This window comes from Amaranthus tricolor, chromosome 12 (assembly GCF_026212465.1).
Source record: "Amaranthus tricolor cultivar Red isolate AtriRed21 chromosome 12, ASM2621246v1, whole genome shotgun sequence".
In the NCBI taxonomy this organism is placed as follows: Eukaryota; Viridiplantae; Streptophyta; class Magnoliopsida; order Caryophyllales; family Amaranthaceae; genus Amaranthus; species Amaranthus tricolor.
In genome coordinates, this window is record NC_080058.1 from 6,447,672 (window position 1) to 6,475,417 (window position 27,746).

The 27,746-nt window shown below is 34.7% G+C and overlaps 2 protein-coding genes across 3 annotated transcripts; both read left to right on the forward strand.

Moving 5' to 3' along the window:
- Positions 1-530: 530 nt before the first annotated feature.
- LOC130828477 (uncharacterized) lies at positions 531-4,298 on the forward strand. Its single transcript, XM_057694463.1, has 6 exons — positions 531-1,325; positions 1,384-1,678; positions 1,748-2,521; positions 3,268-3,361; positions 3,996-4,119; positions 4,206-4,298. The coding sequence occupies exons 1-6, from the start codon at positions 531-533 to the stop codon at positions 4,296-4,298; spliced, it is 2,175 nt and encodes a 724-aa protein (XP_057550446.1).
- Positions 3,116-27,695, forward strand: LOC130828390 (DNA topoisomerase 3-alpha). 2 transcript variants are annotated; one of them, XM_057694356.1, is made up of 25 exons: positions 3,116-3,745; positions 5,359-5,702; positions 8,330-8,508; positions 8,592-8,664; positions 9,494-9,616; positions 9,755-9,876; positions 9,967-10,039; positions 10,142-10,258; positions 11,005-11,088; positions 11,250-11,429; positions 11,626-11,754; positions 17,748-17,822; positions 17,957-18,046; positions 19,433-19,537; positions 20,291-20,325; positions 20,852-20,981; positions 22,182-22,234; positions 22,511-22,610; positions 23,862-23,900; positions 24,450-24,528; positions 24,653-24,724; positions 25,182-25,265; positions 26,016-26,180; positions 26,714-26,834; positions 27,175-27,695. In XM_057694356.1, exons 2-25 carry the CDS (start codon positions 5,412-5,414, stop codon positions 27,437-27,439), a joined length of 2,784 nt encoding a protein of 927 aa, XP_057550339.1. In that variant the 5' UTR covers positions 3,116-3,745; positions 5,359-5,411; the 3' UTR covers positions 27,440-27,695. The 2 variants fall into 2 exon arrangements, with proteins under 2 accessions (XP_057550339.1, XP_057550340.1); XM_057694357.1 differs by lacking the exons at positions 3,116-3,745; positions 17,957-18,046.
- The last annotated feature ends 51 nt before the right edge of the window (positions 27,696-27,746 follow it).

The window sequence follows — 27,746 nt, forward strand, 5'->3', positions numbered from 1 at the left end:
ATAGGGGAGGGATCTATTGAGAAGGGGTTGAAAATAAGAAGGATAAGAAGGACTCTACACTCTCAATTTCACTAAAATAAAAAAAATCTATGGTCGCGATTGAGCCAAAAACTCATAATTGTAAAAGTAACTATGTTACACAGAAAGGTAACTATGAAATAATTTTTAAAATGTTCTTAATTTATAACATAGTATCCTTTTTTGTATATATAGTAACCAAACAAAATCAAACAAAAATCCTTCTCACCCTCCTCATTTTAAACTCCTTCTTATTTTATCCTACATCTATCTATATATGTTACGGAAATATTAATGAAATATCTTCTAGAATATTGTTGATTGAGAAAATATATTTGTCTAGAATATAATCTTGGGTGTATATTCAATATTATGGCAATTAGTTGTAATTGTTAGCTTTTAGGAAGATCATGTAACATATATATGCCTTTACATGGTTAATACAAGCAAGCAATTTTGGTCAATCTTCAAATGGTATTAAGAGCAAGACATTTTTTTTCTTTTGGTAAGCCATGGCCGGCAAAGATGGTGCTCCATCACCATCACAAAGAATTGAAATTAACACTCCATTCTACCTCGGTGCACATGATAGGTCGGGGGACTTTATCACACCCATCAAACTCAAACTTGATAATTTTGATTCTTGGTCACATGCCATTAAAGTTGCTCTTTGTTCTCGTCGTAAATTCGGTTTTCTTGATGGAACAATTACGGATGTTGTGTCACCCGCAACAAAGGAGGATTGGGTTGTGGTACACTGTATGCTCGTGTCATGGCTCATGAATACAATCGATCCTGAGGTAAAATCTATGCTTTCAAATTATGATAATGCTAAACACTTGTGGGATGATTTGCATGAACGGTTTTGTATTGTGAATGGACATCGGATTCATCAGTTGAAATCTCAAATTAATAAATGTGAGCAAACTAAAACCATGTCTGTTGCGATTTATTTTGGAAAATTAAAAGTTTTGTGGGATGAACTTGCTCAATTACAACCTTTAATTTCTTGTAAGTGTGGCCAATGTACTTGTGATGTTAGTAAACAGCATGTAAAGCGTTGTGAAGACGATATGTTGCAACAATTTTTTCTTGGTTTGTATTCCGAGTATTATGCGCACATTAGGTCCAATATCCTTACTCAAGATCCTTTACCATCCTTGAATAAAGCCTATCAACAAGTATCTCAAGAAGAACTTGTACGTGGCTTTGCATGTGTCCAAGACGAACCCTTCCCTCCCGTGGGGTTTGCTGTCCGTGCGGCAGTAGGTCGGGTTCATGGTGCTGTGAAGCCTGCCTCGGTTACTGTTTGTACTCATTGCAAGAAGTCGGGTCATTTGGCTTCACATTGTTATGCTTTACAAGTGTATTCTCCTTGCAACAAGCGAGGTCATGATATCACTCGCTGCTTTGAAATCGTGGGTTACCCTGAAGGATGGACCATGGGGAATCGAGCAGCAAGTCGTCTGGTCAAAATCGTGGGATAGTGCGTGCCAATGCAGCAGCAGCAGCCGGCAGCAGTATAGGAGGATCCACAGCAGAAACTCTTCTGCAGAAGTTGTTCCTGCTGCGTCTGTCTTCACGGCAGTTACTCCTGTTCCGTCTTCAAATGGACAGGTTTTTACGGCAGCACAGTGGAAAGCTATCATGGGTTTCTTTGGTAATGATAAAATACCGGAAAATCGCTTGAGTGGTAAGTTCGATATTACTTCTTAGATCATTGATACAGGTGCAACTCATCATGTCACTGGAGACAAATCTTGGTTATTTGACATCACAAATATACATTGTCCTGTGGGTTTGCCAAATGGTGATAATGTTATTGCATCCGTGGAGGGTTCGGTTTATTTGTCAGATACGGTCACTCTACATCACGTTCTATATGTTCCTAACTTAAGTTGTCATTTACTTTCTGTTCCGCAACTTAATGATAATTTACAGTCAATTGTCACATTTAACTCTGATGTGTGCTTGATACAGGACCACATGAAGGCTCTGATTGAAACGGGAGTTAGGCGGGATGGACTATACTACTTCAGCAAACCGAAGGTGGTGTCTACAGTTGAAGCTTCATCTGATGTGGAGTTGTGGCATAAAAGAATGGGGCATCCTTATAAGAAAGTAGTTAAGTCTCTTCTTCATGTCAGTAGATCCAGGAGTAGTTTGAATAAAAATTGTGAAGTCTGTTTTCGTTCTAAACACCATAGAGACAAGTTTTCTTTAAGTACTAATAGTTGTTCTCGATTTTTTGAGAAAATTCACTGTGATTTGTGGGGTCCTTATCGACATGAGTCATCGTGTGGTGCTCGTTGTTTTTTGACTATTGTGGACGATTTTTCAAGGGCTGTATGGATTTATTTGTTGATTGATAAAAAGAAAGTTTTTCAGATGTTTATGACTTTTATAGCTATGGTGGATAGACAATTTGGCCAATCTATTACTATTGTGCAAAGTGATAATGGTATTGAATTTAAATGCTTGATTGATTATTTTCGTGATAATGGTATTCTCTTTCAAACCTCTTGTGTTGGTACACCACAACAAAACGGGCGGGTGGAGAGAAAGCATAAGCACATTTTAAGTGTTGGGAGAGCTTTGCGTTTTCAAGCCAACTTGCCAATTTATTTTTGGGGTGAGTGTATTCTTGGCGCGACACATTTGATTAATCTTACTCCCACACCTCTTCTTCAAAATAAAACACCGTTTGAAATTCTTTTCAATAAATTACCCACCTTTGTATATATATATATATATGTGTGTGTGTGTGTGTGTAATTTAATTTATAATATGTATAAGAAATTATATTTTGAATTTATCTCCAGACATGAAATATTCAAAACGTAATCTTCAAAGTGAAACAAAGGGATTAGGACTTATGATAAACTTCGTTTTTGCCTTTTATTTAGGCATAATATTGGTTAAATATTTCTTGGTTTTCGTGCATTTTCATTGTTTTTGATTGGTTTTACGTCCTTTTGTAGGGCAACATGTTTGTTATTTTTGTTTTTTATTAATCACCTATTTTCGAGCTTTAAAGCATGTTAGAAGGATGCCCCTAAATTTCCCGAACTCTTAGAGGAAGCGTGAATCAAAGCCAAGGAAGAAATGAGGCCAAGAGGTGAAAATGAGTCCTACCCAAGCAATATTAAAAGTAAGGTTTGTAAGTTTCGGATCAACTGCTCAAACATCAAATTTGGATCAAATGAAGAAATTATGGCATTTCCAAAATCCACTACGTGAGCGTTGAAGGTTGTAAGCAGCAAAACAGCAACAGAAAAAAAGCGAACCCGCGACCTACTGCACGCAAGCAGAAGCACTCGCCAACTGAGACAGCTCCGTTCATGTGCTACAATTCAGCGGTTAAACAATCTAACATCTAGTTCCCAGCTCCAACTTCAGAAATTGAACTTTAAAAGAAGCAATATACAAAAGAGAACATAAGGCAACGAGGCATGGGGAAGTAGCAGTACAGTAGCATTTTTTACTTCTTCATTCCCTTTATCCCTCTTTACTCTTATAAACCCTAATTTAATTTCTTTATTTTTCTTGTCTTTATTTTAATTTTCTTAACCACACTTTATTTTATTGTTTAATTTAGTTAATTACATTTATTTCTTAGCTTTTTTTGGGTAATTATATCAAGTTTCCAAGCCATACTCATGGAGGTTGAGAATTGATTTTTGTGGGTTTTTATATTTTTATTCCCCAATCATCTTATCTTTTGTAGGTATCTTCTAATACTTCTTCTTAGTTATTATTGATAGTTATGTTCATGTTTTTATGTTTGTTTGTGGTTTTCACCATTGTTGCTCAATAGCTTAATTATTTGGGTTCTTGTGTTTGTTGATTATTTAATATCTTATTATATTATCCATTATGGTGTTTTTAAGTTGGAATGAGTAGTGAGTAGTTTTTAAGGTTGGTATTAACTCGACCCTTGTGAGACTTTATGATAATGAAACTCTAGTTGATTTTAGGTTGATTAAAGGCTTAGATGAGAGGTTATTCTACCCATTGGCTAAGGATTGTCATTGCTTCCAATATACTAATGAGAGTTGGATTTTGAATAATCTAATATTTGATCAATGGATGGAATCGGGTGTAAGGGACCAATGAGGATTGAACCTTGCATCCACCCTCTCATCTAAGAGCTTTATCCTTCACCTACGAGAGTGGACGATTAATAGCCCAAGTCCTTCATCTTCACTCACAAGAGTGAGGATGGTGAAGAGCTTGGAGGCAATCCCAAGCCTGATCAAGGATCGGATTGCTCTTCTTAGTGCGATTCCCTATTCTTTAATGACCCTTAAGAAGTTAGAATATCGTCATTAAATAGTCATCATGAATGAGTTAACCCGACCCTCTTTTTATCATTGATTGTTAACACTTATTTCTTTTTCATATCTTTTTGTTTTTGTCTTCAACAACCCTCTTTTATATCCGACTAATACGCAAAGAAAATTACATATCCTTGCTCCTTGTGTTCGACCCACATATGCTACAACACCATGCGCTTGCGGAAACTCATTCATCGAGATAAATTTGTGTGAACAACTTATTTCCATCATTAAGCTTTACTAGCTGACATTATATATCAGGGTTGAGTTGGTCAACATCTCCATTCTATTACTATTTTCTTTTTTATATATATACATAATTTTCTTTTTTACATTTTTTTATACAAAAAATTAAGTATTTTTTATTAAATAATTTTCGTACACATTTATTAAACTCCTATAATTTTTGTTATTTATTAGATTTTATTTTGCTCTCTCCACACGAGAGTATGAGGTTCTAAATAGAATTTTATTTGTTGGTGAAAATCTTCATGATGCCACAAAATATATTAATCTTGCATCCAAAAAATATATTATTTTATATATGAAAATTTGTTTAAGATTTACTTTATTAATCGATTATATTTGCAATTTACAAGATTATTTGTGCACTAATTATCATTAAAAAAATTTTAAAATATTTTATGCAAAGCACGAATATATATATATATATATATATATATATATATATATATATATATATATATATCATAATTAAAAATAATATTTAAATAAATATGTGCAAATCATACTATGACCAATTAATCGTCATTTCTCCAAAGAAAAAACAATATTTTTTTTAGAAAAAATTACCTAAAATAATCATATTTTTATTAGTTTTATTTTGTTTTTATAGTGATTTATAAATCAGTTTATTAATTAGGAATTTCTGAAAATTGAAAAAAAAAAAAATCTTTACTGTTCACTCTGGCGGGAAAAGCCACGCATGACATGATATATCATAATCATAATACTCATTATTACTGAACTGCAAAAATTGCAGTTCGAAGGCTTCTTTCCTCTAAAACCCTAGAAAGTTCTTCTGGCGATACTCCGATGGCCGGACACCGCCCAATTAGGGCATTAAACGTCGCGGAGAAACCGTCAGTAGCGAAAGCCGTCACCGGGATTCTATCGAGAAATAATGCGAGAATGAGAGAAGGAAGATCAAGGTATAACAAAATCTTCGAATTTGAGTATACAATTCGAGGTCAACCTATTCATATGATTTTTACTTCGGTTACGGGTCATCTTATGGAGCTTGAATTTGACGAGCGGTTTAAAAAATGGTACTCTTGTGATCCTGCTGACCTTTATCAAGCTCCAGTCCGGAAAAGTGTTCCTCAGGTTTGCTATTTTATTATTCCATTTTTATGCAATTGTTTGAATGTTTAGCTTATTATCTCTAAACTTGAGTTATTGTTTCGATTGAAGTTGTATATAATATGAATTTGAGAGATTGGGTGAAGGGGATTAATTTGTATGTATCTGTCTTAGCAGTGGAATTAATGGCTATGAGCATTCGGAGAAATGCATTTTATTTTGTTAAATGCTTATATACACACACGATGTTATGTGTTAAGGGAATTAGCTATCATATCATATTAAGTTGAATTTTGCATGTTGAAACTCAATTGAATATAGTTGACATTAGCAAGAGTAGGTGAACAATTCAACGATCTCAGTATATTATTATGTTCCCTCACACAACAAACTCTTTGGGTTTGTACTTATAAGTGTGGATGTAAGTTGTAGCACGTACTCGTTTTAGACACGACGATAAATATATAATTTGAAATGAGATGTGAATGAAATTTGAGCACGTGAAGTCCTTTTATGTTGACTTTTGATACTATTTTAGGTGGATAACTCGACCAAAAGTTTAAATTAATGTTTGAAGTATCAATATATGTTAATTCAACCAAAGTTAATGCGGATGACTTTATGTACGACATATGTTATTTTCTTTGTCAAGTACGAATTTAAAAGTTGAAAACATTGATTGTATGGTATTAAGAGGTCTACAGGAAAGGGGGATGTTTATACTACTATAAACGAAGAGAGAATTCATTAGAATTGTGTATGCTTTTTGTTTATCAAATGCAATGCCTATAGTTTACTACTTTAACGACATGAACAATATATTATCTAATAAAATTAAGTGATTCACATAGACATATATTGAAAGGGTTGCACACACAAAACTTTAACATTGTGATGACTAAAAAATATTTTCGATTGACCCATGATAACAAACATATTCTCCACTTTCACACGAAAAATACACACGACATTTTACTATAGTCCATTATAATAGAAAACCAAGGAACTATATATTCTTAGACCCATCGAAAACACACAAGTACATGATAAGAAAATTGGAAATTACATTGCTTAGCTTATTACAATTCAATTGAAATGGACAAAACTAACTTTTTTAGAACTTACCAAGTAGTGAAAATGTAAGGGTGAGAATGATGAGTAGAATAAATTTTTTGAACTAAACTTAGTACAACTTAATTGAGAGAATGAGAACTACAATGAACTTATTACAATTTTCAAAGTTATGGGGAATACTATGAATTTTTTCAGGCAACTGAGAGTACTGAAAGAAAAATGATATTGTAAAAGAAAAATAGCAATAAAAGGATGAAGAAAAGAAGTAAATTTTTTACTTGATGTCATGTGAACCTACAACCTTTCTTTTGTTTCTATTCATTAAGTCCATACCTACAAGTATTCTCGAGGAATTTTTTTCCCCGATGAAGTCGATACATGAAATGAAAACTAAAATACCTGCATATATATTCCATCACTTGTGTTAAAAATAGCCATGCAAAAGAAATCAAGGCCTATGTTAACCCCCATGTACCTTTGCCAGCTTATGGGTGGTTAGTACGAAGTAGTATTCTTAGGTATCACAATCATATACCAAGCACCATTGTCATGCTTTTTGTGATTACAACACCTTCCCTTGTTTACGGTGAATACTTGTTTTCCTATGAAGACTGACAATTACACCATTTTCATCATCTTAACATTTGGTTAACTAGCCGGCTAATGTGTGGGAGTCTAGGTAATGAGCGATTAAGGAATCATCTCAAGTTGTTTATCAAAAGGTGTGCGTGTGTATAAGTATTTGTATCTATTTTGATCTACCCTTCTCATCATATCAAAAAATTCATCAAGTTTATCGTCCCTTTATCCACTCTCTAATTAAAGGGAAACCCGATGCACAAGGTGTCCATGCATCAGGGTAATGGTCCCACCACAAAAGTGTAATGGAGGCAAATCTTACCCAGCAAACCCGTAACCTTTGAATACATAATGACACCAGTGGGCCAAGCTCCTATTCTGTCCAGTAACTGCAGGCAGAATATCATTGAACACATTTTTAGAATTGATACTTGATAGTTATCTTTGCTTTCTTATTGACCATGTTATAATTCATCTTAAGCATGATCAAACATAGCAGTGATGAGAGTGAAGATTTTGAAGTAGAGTAAGAAAGAAAGATGGAAAATGAACTAGAAATTTCATTTTAAGAGCAATAATATGGGTCCACTACTTTTTCAGGAGGATAAAGTTATGCTTTTGGGTCCTGTATCCAATCTCCTCCTCTAGGATCATGGCATTGGCATTGTAGATATTATACATTAGAATTTAGAACATGAAATTTCGCTGGTTAAGATGGAGATTTTGAATATTGCACTTGCACTACCTTGTATTTAGAAGGATTTTTTTAGAAATACCAGTTTGTTTCTACCCTTGTTGGCTTCTTTCTGTTATCAATAACTTTTTCCAATTGATGATCTCCCCCATAAAACATGAGGTAAACAGGTCAAGTAGAATATTAGATCGATAGAGGTTCCTATATTAACATCTTTTACTCTAGCTTCAAAGCAACTTATGCTTCCCCAAAATAGTTATGTAATACTTTTTGTGCTGATCTAGTGTGAGTTCTTATGATTTAGGACAAGTTGGACATAAAAAGAACACTTCAGCAGGAAGTCAGGAGCTGCCAGTGGCTCATATTATGGCTTGACTGTGATAGGGAAGGAGAAAATATAGCATATGAGGTAATTGAAGTCTGCACAGAAGTAAACCGTAATTTGAATATGTGGAGGGCTCGCTTTTCTGCTTTGATAGACAGGTTTGAACTTCTATATTTTGTACTTTTGCTGGGACTTTACCTGGTTGGACTTTATTGATAGATTTTTATCTTGGAGTTGCTAGGGATATTCATGAGGCAGTACAGAACCTCGATCGTCCCAATCAATCATTTGCTGACGCTGTAGACGCGAGGCAGGTGTGTTTGTTATAAAACCTCTCCGGAACTTAAACTTCAAAAATTTATAAAGAAAGTTTTAAATATGTTTTCTTCTTTAGGTAACATGTAAGTATGTAACACGTGTGGGAGTGGAATGTGTAGCTTAATTTTTAAACAGTATTTTTATTCACTTTGAAAAAAGTTTTGTTCTTGTTTTCGTAATATGTTACCATAAGTGTTGGTGGGGAACTACAGTAAAGCATGTTTTCTTGGTACATGCTACTATGCTATTGTGTTTCGTACATATATGTGTTATTGTGTATGATCAAGAGCTTGTCACACTTTTTTGCTGTAAGTGACTCTTTAATGTAGATTTGCAAATCAGTTGGATTTTAGACCAAAAATTGGGATGAGAACAGATGAATATTATTTCTATAATAGTTAATTGTCTAATAAGTAATATTAGATATGTCTGCCAGTTATAACTGCAGATGCTAGAGAAACATCTTTTCCTCTTTTAGTATCTCTAAAATATTTGCTGTATTTTTAAAAATGCTAATACACCAAGTTGATTTCGATTACTGTTGCAATGTTCTGAAATTTTTGTGTCATTTTACTGACATATGTTTGCTCAAACTCTTCATTTATCTCAAATGTTGGTGCTAAATTCTTGAGGGCCTTAACACTTGGACATGGATACGGAGACTTGATACTTTTATGGACCAAAATAAGAACAATTTTCTTTTGTAGCCTGACCCTTGGAGACTCGTAACTGAGTCTGATGCTAGTACGAGTACAAGACAGATATCTTTTGCCTTCGTGTGATACCTTTTAACTAACTACTAAACAATTTTTGTCAATTCTACAGGAGATAGATCTACGAATTGGTGCGTCTTTCACTAGGTTCCAGACTATGTTTCTTAAAGATGCTTTTAACTTTGATTTTGCTACTGATGACAGAAGCCTTGTTTTGAGTTATGGTCCATGTCAGGTATTGACACCTAATCTCCGCATTGATGTGACCCTAGTTTCTGGATCATTTTGATTTTATGCACATCCGTTTTCTCTATTCCTTGTCGGGTTTATTCTCTTTTGAATTTACTGACAGCAATTCTCTTATCATTTGTAGTTTCCAACACTTGGCTTTGTTGTGGAAAGGTATTGGGAAATACAAGCACATGAGCCGGAGGAGTTTTGGACAATTAATTGTTCACACAATTCGGAGGAAGGAATTGCTAATTTCAGTTGGATGTAAAATATGTTAGAATCCCTCTACTTTTAGTTACCACCCTCTTTTCATTTACATTATTAAAATATATAGTCTGTGATATATTTTTGCAGGCGTGGGCATTTGTTCGACTATACTTGTGCAGTCTCCATTTATGAGATGTGTGTTGAGGAATCAATTGCTACTGTGAGTAGATGGATGTTCATTGCCCTTGCTAGCAAACTTGTAATATTTAAGTTTCACTTTATCATTTAAAAAAAATTATTATTCACAAAATGCTATTATCAGGTTATTCTGGTTAAACAGCAGGAGAAGTATAAGTATCCTCCTTATCCATTAAGTACGATTGAGCTTGAAAAACGTGCATCGAGATACTTCAGGATGAGTTCCGAACAGACAATGAAGGTGAGACCAGGATGTGTGCTGCTTCATCAAATCAATTTTAGAGGAAAGATGTCAGGCCTGCTGTTTGGGAGATTTGAGTTGCAATTTTTCATAGTTTAAAAACTTTTAGGACAATGTGTGGAAGCGTTACTAAGTTTAGTCAGTTAAAGGTGGGAATTGCGCAGATTCTAATTCTTTAAAGATCAGTTTTAATTTGCGGCCGTAATCACCTAGTTTAGTTTTGAGGAATCATTTCACAAGAAAATAACTTTTCTATTCATCTTTATCATGGTCACTATATCATGTATAAAGGAAATTGAACATTTAGTTTGGTTCTCATTATACTATTAGATGGACTTGAAATAGAGGGCCAACAAAATTTTTAATGATGTTCTCGTCACATTCTCCTTTTAGCAACCTACTAGTTTATGGGTTTACATTGCCTTTGAATTCTATTTTCTTTTTGTTACAAGTTTTGACTATATGTGTTCTCCATTGTATTATTTATCCTTCAGTTTTCTTGGTTAATATTTGACAAATTTATTGACTTCGTCAGTTTTGCTCTGATTAACTATTTTAGTTCAAGGTTTTTAAAAACTTTTCAGATGTCTAATTTAACCAAAAATTGCAGTACCCATGATTCACAGAAAAGAGAAGCAAAAAATATGTATGATTAATGACTTGGATGCTGGATTCTATCATAAAAAAATTGCATCATTCACACAAATTGTGTCATTTACTTCAACTCGTTCTCCCTTTCCTCCCAGGTGGCAGAAGAGTTATACCAATCTGGTTTCATTAGTTATCCTCGAACTGAGACTGACAGTTTCTCGGCTAGGACTGATCTGCATGTTGGTAACTCTGTTACATCTTTCTGTTCCTTTTGAAGTCATCTTTTCTCGTAAAAAGATAATTTCTCACATGCAGCAATCTTTATTTGCTTTCTCTTGTTCAGTTTTCTGTTTGTTGGCATTGGATGATAAAGTGATTTGTTTAAAGTACTATATTTTAGGCAATTGTGCAAGAACAACATGCACATCCGGTGTGGGGCTCCTATGCGCTGCGGTTGTTGGACCCTGAAGCAGGTCTCTGGAGAAATCCAGGCAGTGGGGGTCATGACGACAAAGCTCATCCACCTATTCACCCAACAAAGTTTTCTGCTGGGGAGTCTGGATGGAGCCAGGACCACCATGTTAGTGCATATATAATACCCTTTTCTCCGTGAATTCTATTAATATTCTCATTAAAATTTGTATGTACTACTTTTAGACGTATTCTTTTTCCCCATTTATCGAATTTCTGAGTTGGATATGATTCATGTAAAAGTTTGCTTAGAAGCTTTATATCTGTGTAATTCTTGCTTACTTTTGCATGCTCCTGTGATGCAGAAAGTATATGAGCTTGTTGTTCGTCATTTTCTAGCCTGTGTTTCCCAGCCAGCTGTAAGTGCTGAAACTACTGTGGAGGTTGATATTGCTGGTGAATTGTTTTCTGCATCTGGAAGAGTGATACTTGCCGTAAGTTTTACGTGGTTTTCTTAATTTCCTTAGAAACATGTTATAGATCTAATAAGTTCATGCAAGCTTTTGATTCTTTCCTATTTGGACTAGCAAGATCTATTTATTATGCGCTTGACTAGTTTAGCATAAGTAGATTCTTTCCACTCTAGGCTGTAGGTGACAGTGTCTGGATGATATGATTATCCCAGTGAGTTAGTCCTTAACAATTTAGTTAGTCCTTAATAGATCTCTGGACGATCCCATATTTCAAACAAATGAACATCGTTGACTCTTTCCTCTTGATGCTACTAGGCGATTATTTTATCACTCTTACTGGTTGGCAGTGATCAATTAGCATCTTTTACAGGTTTTCTGTTATTCTCAAACCTCTGTGGACAAAGCCCAAAGGGAGATTTCATTTGAAACCTATGTGGCATTGCTAACCTAGCCCACTTAAATTATACGAGTTGGTAGACACGTTTTCACTGTGAAGCGGCTAACTTTGTACTATTTATGCAATATGCATATATCAAAAATCCTGACTCAGATGCAACTTTGCTACTCCCCCTTGATAGAAAGATTGAAAGCACTAAATGCTCTTGGAACGCTCTAAAAAGATGGTTATTATTGTTTAAATGTAAGCAATGTTACATGGAAGTCTATAATTTTAACTCCAGTATCTTTTCCTGGAATTGGCACCATGCATCCATGCCATGAGCATAGACAACATGACATTTCTATCCAGGTCAAATTTATGTAATTTTTTCTGTTATCGTTGAGTTCAAACTTCTGGATAATTGTAATGATTTGTTGGGTTTGTCGTGCAACTCCTGCATGTTACTGGGACTCGTATACCATGTTGGACATGAATACATGTCAATTGTCCCACTTGGATATAATAATTCCAAAGCATTGATCCCAAAAGATTCGAGTCAGCGTCAAGTGTCCTTGAATATTTTTTATGAAAACCTCGCAAGATTTTGAACCAAATTGAAGTGTCTTACCCACGTCTGAATGCAATTGTATGCCTCACCCCTTTGTTTTCCGCCATTCTTCCCTTGTGTCCACCAACCTCACTTTGATCAATGACCATTTTTATCGAACCAAATAATATTCTCTCTCCTAATTTTGTAACTGCTCAAATGCTCCATATAATCCAATTAGAATTTTCTTGATCCAAGTATGTTGGAAATACTTCACATGTGAGAAAGATCCCAAATCGCTAAAATATTGGGTTGTGGACTTGCATATAATACTTGGTGAGTAATCCTCCTAATACCATAAGTTTCTAGGAAAGAGTGAAACTCATCATGTGTTGTATGTAAGTCAACGCTCATTACTCGTGGGTTTGTTGTGGCCCCAAGCCCACGAATGTTCCGCGGGTGTTGTGGTCCGAGAAATGATATTGTGGGTGTATCAGAAGCTCAAGACATTGCCAATGTGGATGAGGGAATTGGCCCGACATCCAATTGTCTTGATTCTCTATGTCATGATTATATATATGTAGACATGTAAATGAAATTGAAGGAACCATCGAGACTAGCCCTTATAAATGTAGTTGAACGACCAGTAAATATGAAGCTGAAACTATGCTATGAATCTCCCTCGATTTCCATCTTTGGACACAAACATTCTTTAGTTATGATTATTTCGCTTAGTTTGATAGCGTTGCCCAACAAGAATTTAATCCTCTTAGGATACGACCGTGGATGATGTCATTTGAGTAGGGGGATTCACCACCATGTTTTAATTATGATCTTATTGCAATATTTGAAAAGGGTGCAAATTTGCATTTACTCCTATATTGAAAGAAGAGACATCGTGATTTGCTTTCACCTTCATCATCTTAATGATCAATAATGGCGCCTCAATTGAAGAAGATAAAGAAAGTAGAGTTTGTTACAAGAAAAATTGTACATAACATGATCAGCTAACAACATGTTGCTGCTACAAGTTCATTTATTTACTAGTAGTAATATATGAATGATATCGATACATTTCATAAACCATATCAAACGCAGATTCTCGAAATTGAATTGGTTTTTACTAGTAGGGGTTATAGATTCGGTCTTGGTATGGTGTTTACACTAGACCGAGACCTATAACCCCTACTAGGAAAAACAAATTCATTTTCGAGTATCTGTGTTAGATATGGCAAATGAAGTGTATCGACATCATTCGTATATTACTACTAGTAAACAAATGAACTTGAGCAATATGCTGTCAGCTGATCATGTTATGTATCAATTTTTCTTGTGTCTACTTTCTTTATCTTGTTCAATTGAGGCACCATTATTTTGATCATTAGATGATGGTGACAGCAAATCACGATGTCTCTTCTTCATAATTAAAACATGGTGTTGAATCCCCCAACTCATGATATCACCCACTGTCTTATTCCAAGAAGACTAAATTCTTGTTGGGCAACGCTATCAAGCTAAGCTAAATAATCATAACTAAAGAATGTTGTGTCCAAAGATGGAAATCGAGGATATTCATAGCACAGAGTTTCAGCTTATTGCTCACATGTTGTATTTACTGGTCATTCAACTACATTTACTGGGGCTAGTCTCGATGGGTCCTTCAGTTTCGTTCGTTCCGACATGTCTACATATATATGATCATGACATAGAGAATCAGGACGATTGGTTGCAGGGTCAATCCCCTCATCTACATTGACAATTTCTTGCACTTCTGATACACTCACAATATCATTTCTCAGGCCAGTAAATACTACATGTGAGCTGTAAGCTGAAACTCTGTGCTATGAATCTCCTCGATTTTCATCTTTGGACACAACATTCTTTAGTTATGATTATTTGACTTAGTTTGATAGCGTTGCAACAAGAATTTTGTCCTCTTGGAATAAGACAATGGATGATGTCATTTGAGTTGGGGGATTCACCACCATGTTTTAATTATGATCGAGAAGATTCCAAGAAGACTAAATTTTTACCCAATCACAAGGAAAAAAAACTTCTAGAAAAAGAGTTGAGGAAGGATACAACGTGCATCATACTCATATAACTATATGTTTTGAAAATCACATTAGCAACTGGTCTTCCTGGTAGAATCAAATCAATGAGATACTTTGTGATGATGTTTAATCTTGGTGTCTGATTAGTGGTGGCAGTTATGTTGCTAATAGGAAGGGTGAACATGGCAGCATAGCCAACAACAAAAATGAGTCCCCCAAAAATGAGTCCCCACCATGGCATTTGGACTTCATTTTGCATGAATATGCAAAGCACCAAAGAAAGAACAAGTGATCCAATTAGTAGCATGTTACAGGAAGAATTAGTGGAAAAAGTATAACTATGTTCTTTCAGTTGCTTTGGATGATAGGGTTGCTTTTATGACTGCGCTTCTTTATGTAGCACTTGGTTTACAACCCTTTCTTGGTGGGGTGGTTCTGGATTTAATATTGTGATCTTGTTACCTATCTGACCGCTAAAGGTGTTGATGGATGCCTTGTATTTTGATTATATCTTTCTTTCCATATGTTTATCTAGGAACTAGCTTTAGTTGATGACTTGTTGCATATTTTTTTCTAATAATATTTGTTTAGATTCTCATGCAATGCATAGTTTGTTAGTAATATAAATTATGAATAAAGATTCAATTGCAAATTATTATTATCAAAAAGAAAAAAATTTTCCCTCACATGTGAGCCATGTCATACCCAAAAACCACCTTCGACTCTGATACCATGTTAGTCCGTGATAATTCATCACATGATCACCCCGTGGGCCCACTCTTGTGGACACACCAAAAAAAAGGCTCACATGAGGGGGAGTGTTGGAAAAATAACCTACATGTGATCCCACATCGAAGAATTAAAAAGAGGTTAACTAACATATAATTGATGGACTACTCTTCCTAATACCAATTGGTTTTAGGATGGAACCTCATTGGGTTTATGAGCAACCAACTCTTCTATTGTGTGGGTCTTGTGTACAAGCTTGAATTTATCAATGTGAAACCTAAGGTGTTACTATTCTGAAGAAGTTTGAGAATGCTTGATATATGCTTTACATTATGTTTGGATAAATTTTAAAAGGAAAAGTACGATTAGGAAAGAGTTGGGAAGAGATGGGAAGGAAAAGGAGGAAAGGAGACATCAACTCCTTTGTCATCTAGAATATGAGGCAAGAGAGAAGAAGGAACTTTCTTCTTAGATATTCCAGTCTGCAGAGAATTCATGCATTTGATTGCATTTTTGTTCTTTTAGCTTGCTTTACTTTGATTGAAGCATCATAAGTTACAAATAAAATCATTTAATTGGAAAAAATAATTATCAAAATTACAACTTTTCAATTGCAAACTCGTTTGAAAAACCAAAACAAATACTCCTAAAAACTACTACCTCTGTTTCAGTGACTTTGTCACATTTGGTTTATGACACTATTCACAGGTTACTCTTTGTATTTTCTTAATCTATAAGTTAAAACATAGTCAAGTGGGATCTTCTTTGATTCGTTTCAACGTAAGAATTATTAATATCAACTTTTTATAATTTTTAGTAATACACCATTAAAAAAATTAAGGCTTCAATATATGTCTTGACGAACGTGCCCTAATGAATGGGACAAAGGCATTGAAATGGAGGGAGTAAGAAACATGCAAAGAAAATGTTTGCGCCATAACTGGTATTTGACAAGTATCAAATTGATCATTTCATAAAATAAATTTATGATAATTTGAACAGTATTTTGTAAGCTGGATTAAAATTTTTCTAAATTTTTTTTTAATAGAAAGGAGACACTTTTAATAATTTGTTTGTGACGTATTAGACGTTAGCACCACTAACATAGTTGATTTGGTGAAACGATACATTACAAAACTGGTGGTTGCTTTTTTTTGATTTGGGAGGAAACTGTGATATATAGGGTATAAGGGTATTTTGGGTATTTTAATATGATTAGTTAGTTAGAGAAAATAGTATGAATAAAGAAGGGGGAGGAGTAGGGAAGGGGATTTGAATATTTTGTTTACACATTGGTGAGTTCATACTCAATTCTGGGAGAGTAACAAGCCTCTCAAATGCTTGTCCTATCTTTACATTCTATGTTCTTTGTAATTTTTGATTCACAGTAATATAAGATCCATTTACATTCACACATTAATCACACCCTTCATATATTTTCTTCCCATTTTGTAATTGTTTTGCCTATCTACTAAAGTCAGGGACAATGACTAATCCAGTCTATTACAGAAATATGATACTTGAACTATCCATGAGGTGTAATTATAATAGTTAAATCATCTAGAGTTTATCAACTAAGACAAGAGTTACAAATTGAGAACATATGGCCTTAGGATATTGAAACTCTTAATGAGCTATTCGAACTTCTAAGTTGGCTCTACTCCTGATGATGATGCAATCTCAACTAGGGTTTTTTATGTAGATTACTTTCGTAAACTACCCCCTTGCTTTGTGTCGGATGGTACCATTTTGATGGTGGATGTAGAATGAGGAGCTGACAAGACACGAAATAGTCGAGAGCGCATTTCTATATTTTGACATATATTTTTTCATCTGCTATGTGCTAGTTCGTATTTTGGACTTTATTTTGCAATTTTATGGGAGAGTCAAGTTTACAAATGTATTACAATCAGTTTTATTTTACGTCTGAATATCGTATACCATGTGAAAAGGAGTATACTATATGCAAATGAAAAATTTTGACTTCTGATGGTCTAAGCTATGCTGACTATAAGATGATATTATAGAGTTTTAGCAATTTTATATCCTGAGTTGGGTTGCTGTGGCAACATGCTTGCATCATGTGTAGATTCCGTGCTTCTTTGTTTTTCAGACTTAGGATTTAAATGCTATTTACTACGATACTTCTAAAATATGCTTGCCGAAAAGCTTTAAACTTTATGGAGTCTTTCCATGTCAACTTTGTTGGCTAGTTAAACAATGATATGAAGCTTTAAAGAGGTCACTTGTTAATGATTTTGATTTTAACTTTCTTATTAATTGCTTCTTGCTTCTTCCTTTGTAGAAAAATTATTTGGATGTTTACCGTTTTGAAAGTTGGGGAGGTTCTGTGATCCCTACTTATATCCTTGGACAACAGGTAAGTTCTTCAACATTCATGCATATCAAAGTCTTCCTAATTTTGTCAATGAGTAGTTTTGGGTCTTTTGTTAACTCTTAAGATGAATGCGGTTAAATGTTCTATTATTGATATGAATAAACTTTCTGTTGCAGTTTACTCCAACTATATTGACTCTAGACTCCGGTGTGACCCGGCCACCACCACTGTTAAGTGAAGCTGATTTGCTGAGTTGTATGGACAAAGTATGCAATATTAGAAGTTAAAAGTGAACTTGTGCAAATTACATTTAAATAGGAAAAATCGTCATCTAATATATACTCTTACCAATTCAGAGCAATCGTCCCATTTACCCTTTTGACACTATTCATCAACCACATTAAATTTGTATTTTATTCTTATTTATAAGTTAAAATATAGTCGAGTCAAATCTTATTTGATTTATCAAAATGAAATTTTAATAATACTTTTTCTAATATTAAAATGTGAAAGGGATTGATGGAGTGAATTGGAGGGAGTATGACTTTTTGAGATCTATTACCAACTTTTTCGAAATTTAACTCCATAAATTTGAAATTCATTTCAACTTACCACTACCAATTTTGTTTTTCCACTAATTATTCTAGCACATGAGGCCCAATTCTATTCATGTCCCTCACATCTCACCCATTTCCTCTCCAAAATCATCTTTGCTCTCTTCTAAAACCTTTGAATAAATCTACACACCAAATCTTGGAAGCAAAATCAACAAATTTTCCGAAATAATTTCTGAAGCGTTGGTTCTTGTCTGAATTGATTGGTTACTGAGATTTCTTGCCCAATTTGGTAGAAAATTCAATAAATCAACCATGACCTCTTTATTTGCAATATCCGTTCCTGATAAATCTGGGGTTCTTCAAAATTACTGAAGATTAATGCAATTAGGATTAGTATATTATTTTTTGAAACATTTAAAAACAATTTCTGCAGTTTTAATTGTTTGATTGAGGTGATTGTTAATAGTTTTGGATTGATCATAGGGTATCATAGGGTTAATCTGTTTGGAGTTTTCAAAAATTCCTATCAGCTAATTCAATTAGTTTCTGTGTTATTATTGTTTGAAGTTTGAACACTTAACCATTAGGTTGAAAGTGTGAATTTGAGAAGAGAGAAGCTGAGTTTTCTTTATGCTTAGTTAACCTGAAACTCTGTAGAAATGTGTACCAATAGCAGTTACTAGTAGAAGTTAATGGTCCAAATGATAGTGTTGATAGGAAAGGTAGTGATCGATGATGGAGTTTCTGCAACAAATGTTGGGTGACAGTTTAATTTAATGAGTGAATGAAGATGGAGGAAAGGACATAGTTGAAGTAAGATCAAGTATTTATGTGGAAAATGATGTAATTTGAGTGAAATAAGAGTGTTGGGCTCCACACAATAGAAAATTTGGAAAACAAGGAAAGTGTAGTGTTTGTTGAGGAAATTGCAAAGTTCGGTTTTTATCAAAACCTTGTTTTTGTCAGTTATTGGATCTCAAAAAATCGTATAAATCGGGTAGTTGTTTAAAAGTTTTCCTTACATTTATGTGTCTATACTGTGTACATTTTGTTTATTGTTCTTGATCTTTGATGAGCATTATGGTCTACATAAAGGCAGGAATTGGTACTGATGCAACCATGCATGATCACATCAAGAAGCTTTTAGATCGTTTCTATGCTACAAAAGATGCAAATACTCGTTTTTCACCGACTAGTCTTGTAAGTTACTGATGCCTTACGTTTGCTATTTATCAATTACTCATTTCACCCAACTGTTTTCCCTTTGCCTGCCTGTGGATAATTTGTGTACATTCCCTGTTGCGATAATTGTTATCAATGCTAGTCTGCTCTTCTTATCAGGGTAATTTATTTTTTTTGCTTTATTTTTTAAGATCTTATCTACCCTTTGCTCCTAAGGAAGCATTAACCTATTCACACAACCGGTGGTTTTGGAAAATAAAACTTTCTCATTTGGTTGCCAAAAGTATGGACAGCATTTATTTATGCTGTACCAGGACAATGCTATGTCTGGTTTATTGGTGTTGCTATGTATTAAGTCGTTAAGTGTCAATTTTCTTTGTATATGAAAGTGTAATTTTCTTTCATGTGCTCATCCAGTACTCAGATGCCTTAGACTGTTCCTGTTCATTTTAACTTCTCAATATTTTTTAAGTGAAGCTTCAATGGTTGTACATCTGTTCCTTTGTTTCTCCATTAACCCATTTTCAATCGATGAACTTAGGTAAAAATGATTGTAAGTGACGATCATATGAGAATTTAATATAATGAGGAGAAACTACTTTGTGCTCATCATTTGATGTATGTATCTTTTTGTATCCCTTCCTTTGTGCAGTCTTGGTTTTTCACTGTCCAAATGCCAATTTGGCACAAGAATAGCTGTTAAACCTTCAGTAAAATCGTTTGCCTAGTTCTTGGATGTTCAACTTTACTAATATTGATCATTATCTTCAGGGAGAAGCATTGGTTATGGGATATGATGACATGGGGTAAGTCATATCTCTCAATCATACACTTATAGGTATCTTTTAATCCACTGGAACATCGTAAAATGTTCTGCTTATGCACTCTGACTATTATAAATCACAACTATCTAGGTTTTCTCTCTGCCAAATGCAAATTTCTACTAGGATATTGCTGTTCTGAAACACTGTTTAGGAGGAAAACCATATCTCACTGCATTTCTTTGTGATTGAGTTGGAAAGATGAAATCCATTACCTCATTTGTACTTCCATTAAAATGTAAATTTAAAACCTCAGAAAACATTTTTCCAATATTTTTCATGTTAAAAACCTTGAAAGTTTATTTCATGTTGAAAACTATTTCTAGACTTTAACTCTATAAAAGAATTTTTAAAGGGCCCTTATATGCATCGAATGTATAAAAAATGCCATTTGCCACAGCCTTTGCTGTTTGATAATAAGTATTGCTTTCCTCTACCTTACACACTTTATCTCTCGTGTTTTGGCTTTATTTTTTAATCCTATTCTGCTTCATGTGTTTTTAAATTTCAGTTATGAGCTTTGGAAACCTTATCTGAGATCCAAAATGGAGGATGATATGAAGGCTGTCAGTTTAGGCACCAAGAGGAAAGCTGAAATTCTGGCTTCTTGTTTACAGGAGATGAAAGCTTGTTTCTTAGATGTAAGTGTCTGGGAACATCTTTGTTTACATTTTTAAAAGGCGCAAAGCGCTAGGGCGAAGGTGCACCGAGGCGCAAAAGGTCCATTTTTTCGAGGCGCTACGCGCAAGGTGAAGGCGTGGACTTTTTGTATGCGAGGGGCACAATTCGCTAAAAATCTCCAAAATCAATTTTAAACATATTTAATACTTAAAGTTAAAACAACATGAAAATCATATTATAATGACTTATAAGTAAGCTAAACACTATTTTAACACATAAAGTCTTACGATAAGTCGATAATATAGTCTTGAGTTAACAAAAGAAATAATAATTAATACAAAGACAAAGGTAAAGAAAGAAAACAATCGTTCTTGATGCTTGAAATTCAAAGTGAAACTTAAATAAACACTTAAAAATCTAAATCCGAATTATACGTCGACTAGTGAAGATGGCGACACTTCAAGCTTATTTTTCCTCTTCCGTTTCTCACTCCATATTTTTGCTTTAGGGAAAGAATGGGGGAATATTTTCGCTTTCCATACAATAAACATCTTAGAATTGAGGGTTTTTTCAGTAATATTAGGCTGTAATGGAATGGATTTGAGGCCATTACAAGGTTGTGGGACTTTGTCCCACATCGGTTGTATGGGCAACTAATGTGGGGTTTATAGAGTAATTGAGCTCTCTCACCTACTTGGCTTGTCTTTTGGGTGAGTTCTCTTGTTTATTCTATAACATAGGCAAAGAGATGTTATTCATCACAAATCACATTTGGCATACACGAGGCGCCTCACACCTAGGCATGCCTCGAGCGCAGTTTATAAAACACTTATAACCTAGGAAAAAATAAATTAGCCCCCTCCCCAAAAAAATAGAAGAATAATAGAAAAAAGAAGAAAGAGAAATAAGTATAAGAAGAGAAGAGTAAACATATGGAATGGACTCTTGAGGCTTACACCAAAAGGTGCTCTAAGGCACTCTCAGACACTCACCTTGATAAGGCTCTCTGAGATGTTCACCTTTAGGAATTGCCTCACCCAAACTTACCAAGGCACTCAACCCATTGTCAACTAAGGCTCTCCCATACAAGCTTTTTAAAACTAAGGTGACCATCAAGATGTACAACATCTAGAATTCTATATGGATTTTTATCATTCATCATTTTTTGATTCACATCTATATGACTGCATCTTTTTGCGCTTCTTCGAGGGCATTTGCAGGCTAAGCTTAACAAAGTTAAACTCTCTGAGGCCATGGAAATATTTTTTGACAGGTACTATCTCCATCCTAAAAAGTTGGTTATTTTTTGAGTATGCATTTGAAGTTGGAACATCCTTAACACGTTGATATTAGATGAATTATGTAGTGCTTTACTTTCACAATTCTAATCTAATATTGCTTTTGACATTCACGAATTAGGATTCACTTCTTTTCGTCATCTACATTTCTAGTGCAATTTTGAAAATATTTTGTGATCACCTAAAATTGAGAATTTTTGATAACTTTTGAGTATGGAGTCCAATGTTGAGTTACATATATTCTTCTGTAGAACTAATAGGCCTGGTGTAGAGGATCAAAACACAACAATCGGTGTTGTTCGCCGCTGTGGACATTGTCGAGAGGCTGATATGGTGCTGAAACGCAAAGCGGTAAGCAATTGAAGATAAATTGTGCGTGTAGGCATATAGTTTATCCTTTGATTTTCAAATGCATTGAGCTCTATTCTCAGGTTTAAATGAATGTCTTATTCCCTGTATTACTTACAATGGTATTTAGAATGGGGTTCAGCATTTGGATAAAAGTCTATAATAACAACCAAAGTGCCCATCACAATAAAGCATCCTACTTTATTTTTATAGTATAGTCTTTTCATCTAAGTATTTATTTTCCATGGGAATTATCTCAATATAGAGTAATTACCAGCACAGAAGGTTAAATAGTTTTTGATCTGGAATATACAATGTCATTTTGCCCAAATTAGTAGCACTACAGGTGCGAGAAGTGATAACGATTGAAAATGAATTATTGTGGAGACATTTTGACACTTAAGAGGCTTAGATGCAGATTGAATTTCTGGTGTGTACCATGGTAAACAAATACCAACATTATTCTACCAGCTGGATGCAGCCTATGGAAAATGTAGGCGGATTGGATGCTACTTTTGAGTTGTGCGCAGATTATTTTTCCTCCAAACATGTGCATGCTATCATATCATCTCCTCAGCTTTAGGATTTGGCCAAAAGGATTGTCCCAGTAAAAAAATTACGTGCCAGTCTGGAACTCCGACCTACTTCCTGTCATGAAAAGTTTTTGACCCAACTTCTATAAAAATCTTCCCTGAAGTTGATTGTGTAAAAAGCTAAACATTTAGACTAGAAAGGTTATGTAACTAGCAAAGTGACAGTTGTAAGTTTATGCATCAAGTTGTGGGTTTTTTTGCATTAAAATTTTTAGGTTTCATGTTGGAGCTCTATACATAATAAAGTGTTAGGCTAAAGGCATGTAATATGAATTTTTACGAATCTGGAACGGAGCTATGAACTACACCAAAATTTTCATTATGTTTGATGCAATATGATTTCAAAAACCTTTTATGGTGGCATGTTGCTTACGATGCAATGTAATTCTTTGTCTTTCAAGACATGATTTAGCATGTTTGTTTTCTTTTCTGGAATGTTTGATGCCTTTCACTTCTGTCAATGCAATTATGGAGAAAATGTGTATGCATTTGTGATTCTCTTAAGATCTGATCATAGGTCCCAAAGAAGTCTCCTGAAGTACTGCCACTATGAATACCTCCAAGCTATTGACATGATATTGTAGTGTTTGATAAAAATTGGAGTTTCTAAATATCAAAATATCAAATTTGTTGTTTCACGGAGTTCATTCCCTGTCTGCAGGATGGAAAATTTATGGTTGGTTGCTTGGGCTATCCTCAGGTAATTGCCTTGCTTATTATGGTTAAAAAGTTTCATTCAGTGAACTGGAATTTCTGATCGAAGTATATGACATATTTGTCTATTCATTGAGTGATGCAAAGTTTTGTGTGGTCACTGTTACAATCCCTTTATCAGTGCACATATATCTGGTTTGGATCGGCCGTTTTGTTTTGAGTAAGGTTGAATGTGTTTTACCTCTAACTGCACCATATTGGTTATTTCCTTAAATTGTTAGTTTGTTTTGCTTTGTTGTTCAGATTATGCTTTAATCCGCTGCTTCTTTAATGAGGAAGCTTTGATTTCTTAATTTTTTATGTGATCTTATGAGAAAACTCTGAGGCTTTATATAAACTATCTGATGATAAGACTCGGGATTTTAATTATACACCCCCCCTACTTCATTGATGTGGCATATATTTTTTCTGTTTGGTGCTTGTTCTTGTTAAAACATCTATCTTGATGTTTCATGAAATTTTCTGACTGCTACAGCATCCAATATGGACATTTTCTTACACTTGTATACTAACTAGCTTTGGCTGCATTTTGCAGTGTAGAAATGTGGTTTGGCTCCCTGGATCTATATCAGAAGCAGTTGTGACCTCAAATACATGCAACTCGTGCACTCCAGGTGGTTTTTACAACTTGAATAGTGTGGATTTGTGTGATGTTATATAATCTGCTTACAAGCTTTAACATTTGTTTGGTGTATGTGCATCTCTGATCTCTTGTCTGCATTAACAAAATGTATCCAGGTCCAATTTTCTTGATTCAGTTTATGTTTCGGCAGTTGGAAATTCCTCCAAATTACAGTGTGAATCACTTAGGTATGTTCAGTGCTAAGATTGTTTGCACTATTATGCTCTCTGTTTTCTGTAGTGTTGTGGACCTTCATCTCCTAAAGCTTTGGGCAATATGGAACATGAGATGGAACAATTGCTTAGACTTTGAAGAGAGGGGATGAGGGGGGGAACTTAATCTGGTAGTTTCATAAGTGAAAAACTTGGGGGAAGAAAGCTATGTACATCCTTCCTAATAATTCCAGGTTTAAAAGGATTGAGTTTATCAGAAAGGGAAGGAATATGGATCCTGCTATTTTCTCCTTTTTTATAATCCAAACAAGGTAAGAGAATTCCTCGCTTTTTAACAGTCCCCATAAAACTTCTCTCTGATAGATGCTTTTCACTATTGTAGTATACTAATATGCCACAATCAACGTCAAGTAGGATGTTAAGTTTATAACATAATTTTTCTAACCATAAATAACTCGGAATATCTTTTTAGGCTGCATTGGTGGATGTGATGAAACACTTAGACAGCTAACAGAGATATGTGGAACTGGTCCTCGCAATTCTTCTGGAACATCTGGTATGCCTTTTTTTTTTTGTGTGTGTGTTTTTAGGGAGCAACACATATCCAACTTAAAGCTGAAATTAAATATAACGAAACGTTAGATGATACACTGGGGGGCACAAGTGATAGAACATTCCTGCTTTTAATAGTCAATGATTCCTACTTCCTACTAGCACGCCACATTTCTTTCATCTGTTGCATTTTAACATTTTTTTTCCTTTTGTTAGAATGTTTTTTGTGTTAATGGACTGCTTCAAGTCTTGTATGAGAACGTCCCACCATAAGATGAGTACATACAATCAGCCCATTTCTTTAATTGATCATATTAGGATTATTAGTGATCACTTTAAGGTTATAAGTGATCACTTTAAGACTATAAAAAGTGATCACTTAAACCGTAAATGATCACGTTAAGGTTATAGTTAGGCAATATAAGATGGTAAGTGATCACTTTAAAATTATAGGTGATCACTTTAAAACCAGTAAGTGTACATTTTGTACATTGAGCCAACCCAATAGAGTGGTTTTACCGTGAGACCATCTCATTTGAGAATATCTGTGTTGAAACTTTGTGTTGTGATTAGGGCCCATATTTATCTGAGATGACTATGGCGCTAAATAAGTGGAAATGTCTAATTTACCACATGTGTTCTCTTTTTTGTTTCTCCCTTCCGATAAACAAGGATTCCTCTTTTTACGTCTGTAGAAAGCTTTTTTTTTTTTGTTTTGCAAATATCTGACTGTTTTTTTTACATTTACCTCCAGTGAGAGGACGAACTCCAACAACCTTTCCTCGTAGCAATACAGCAAGTAATGTTCAGCATGGTGTCTGCTCACACTGTAGGCAGACAGGACATAATGCAAATGATTGCCCTTCCCAGGTCTCAACATCTGGACTTGCTAGATCTAGAGCAACAAATAACACAAATGGTATGGTGATTGGTGATTCGATTTCTGTTTCACTCCCCCAGGCTTTTATTTCTGCACCAAGCATGCTTTAATATTGTCTCTACTCACCACAAATGTGTTCTTCTATTGGGAATTCACTTGGGCTCCTCTTACCATGGTTGGTAGACAACACTACATTTCCTTTTTTTCTAGATGTCTTAACTCTTATCCAATTAAAATTGATAGTCATGTGATCGCTGTGAAAAAATGTGGAAGGATGATAGTTTTGGGTTTTCTTATGATTTCAAGTTTCTACAACCTTGTTGGTGGGGTAGTTGTAATGTTGGCTTCTTTTCGAACGATTACATCTGAAAATTTTGTGGTGTGGATTCTTCAGGTGTTAAGTGAATTTGGAAGTATATATATTTGTCACTTCTAATAGCCTGCAAACTCTTGTTTTCTCTTCATTAATAAAGTAAATCCCAACTGATTATTGATTATTCCTCGAACCAACCTTTTGCAAATGTTGATATGTGAAGCCTGAACTGCTTCCTGACAAAATGCTGCTGTCTCAGGGCGACCAGCAATAACATGTACTTCGTGTGGAGAACCTGGTGTATTACGAACAGCAAATACCGCAAACAATAGGGGCAGAAAGTTCTATACTTGTCTATCTCAGGAGTGCAGCTTCTTTGTGTACGTGTTGAATCCTGATTTCTACTTACGATTTTGTGATTTTAAGTTTCTTAAATGATGAGATTGTGATTTATTAACCGGGCTTGTCATCATAAAGTTCCCTTTCCCCCCTTCCAAGTATAATGTTTTTAAATGAAAAGAAAAAGGAAGGCATTGTTTGATTCACCGGTCTACTATCTTTTTCTGTATTATCTAAACTGCAGCAGTACTTTCTCGTTACTGAAATGGTACTTAAAAGAGATGATTAGTTGAGGGCATGTTTGATATCTCATTTGTTCCAATATAATTTTGTCAAAGCTATGTCCAACTCTTAATCTCTACATCAATGAATGTTCTACAGATGGGAGGATACGATAGAAGATGGAGCTGGAGGACAGAACCCTTCACATGCCAATCCAAGAGGCTCAAACGATACTTCCAGAGGACGGGGTGGGCGAAACAGGGGCCGTCGTGGCAGGGGCCATGGAGGCCGTGGAAGTGGTGGAAATCGTGGAGATGATACAATATTTGTTTCAGCAACAGGTGAACCTGTATCTAGTAGAAGATGCTTTGCGTGTGGTGATCCGTCGCACTTTGCAAATGCTTGTCCGAATCGTGGCATGTAGATTGTGTTGTATGATTGTTGTATCCATTCCATCCAAATTTTATTCAGTGCAGTCAAACTAAACTTGTAATTTTTTCAAAAATCTGGGTATCAAATATAGGCAAGCATTATATCAACCATTTTTTGTACGGACACTCCAAATCCCTTTCCTTACTGTATTGGTCTCTTTTCAATTATGATTTATGCTTACCACAACAAAGTTTCTCATAGTGAAACTTATATCCTTTTCAATGTGCATTAATATTCATTTTGGATCATTTTATTCATTTTACATTATTTATTTATTTAAAAATAAATTTCACGACCTC

Coding starts and splice junctions, on each gene's coding strand:
- LOC130828477 (XM_057694463.1), top strand. CDS start 531: ATGGCCGGCAAAGATGGTGCTCCATCACCATCACAAAGAATTGAAATT. Junction 2,522..3,267: donor TGATTATTTTCGTGATAATG/GTATTCTCTTTC, acceptor TGAGCGTTGAAG/GTTGTAAGCAGCAAAACAGC. Junction 4,120..4,205: donor ATCAATGGATGGAATCGGGT/GTAAGGGACCAA, acceptor GACGATTAATAG/CCCAAGTCCTTCATCTTCAC.
- LOC130828390 (XM_057694356.1), top strand. CDS start 5,412: ATGGCCGGACACCGCCCAATTAGGGCATTAAACGTCGCGGAGAAACCG. Junction 18,047..19,432: donor TGCTGAGTTGTATGGACAAA/GTATGCAATATT, acceptor GTCTACATAAAG/GCAGGAATTGGTACTGATGC. Junction 20,326..20,851: donor ATGGGATATGATGACATGGG/GTAAGTCATATC, acceptor TTTAAATTTCAG/TTATGAGCTTTGGAAACCTT.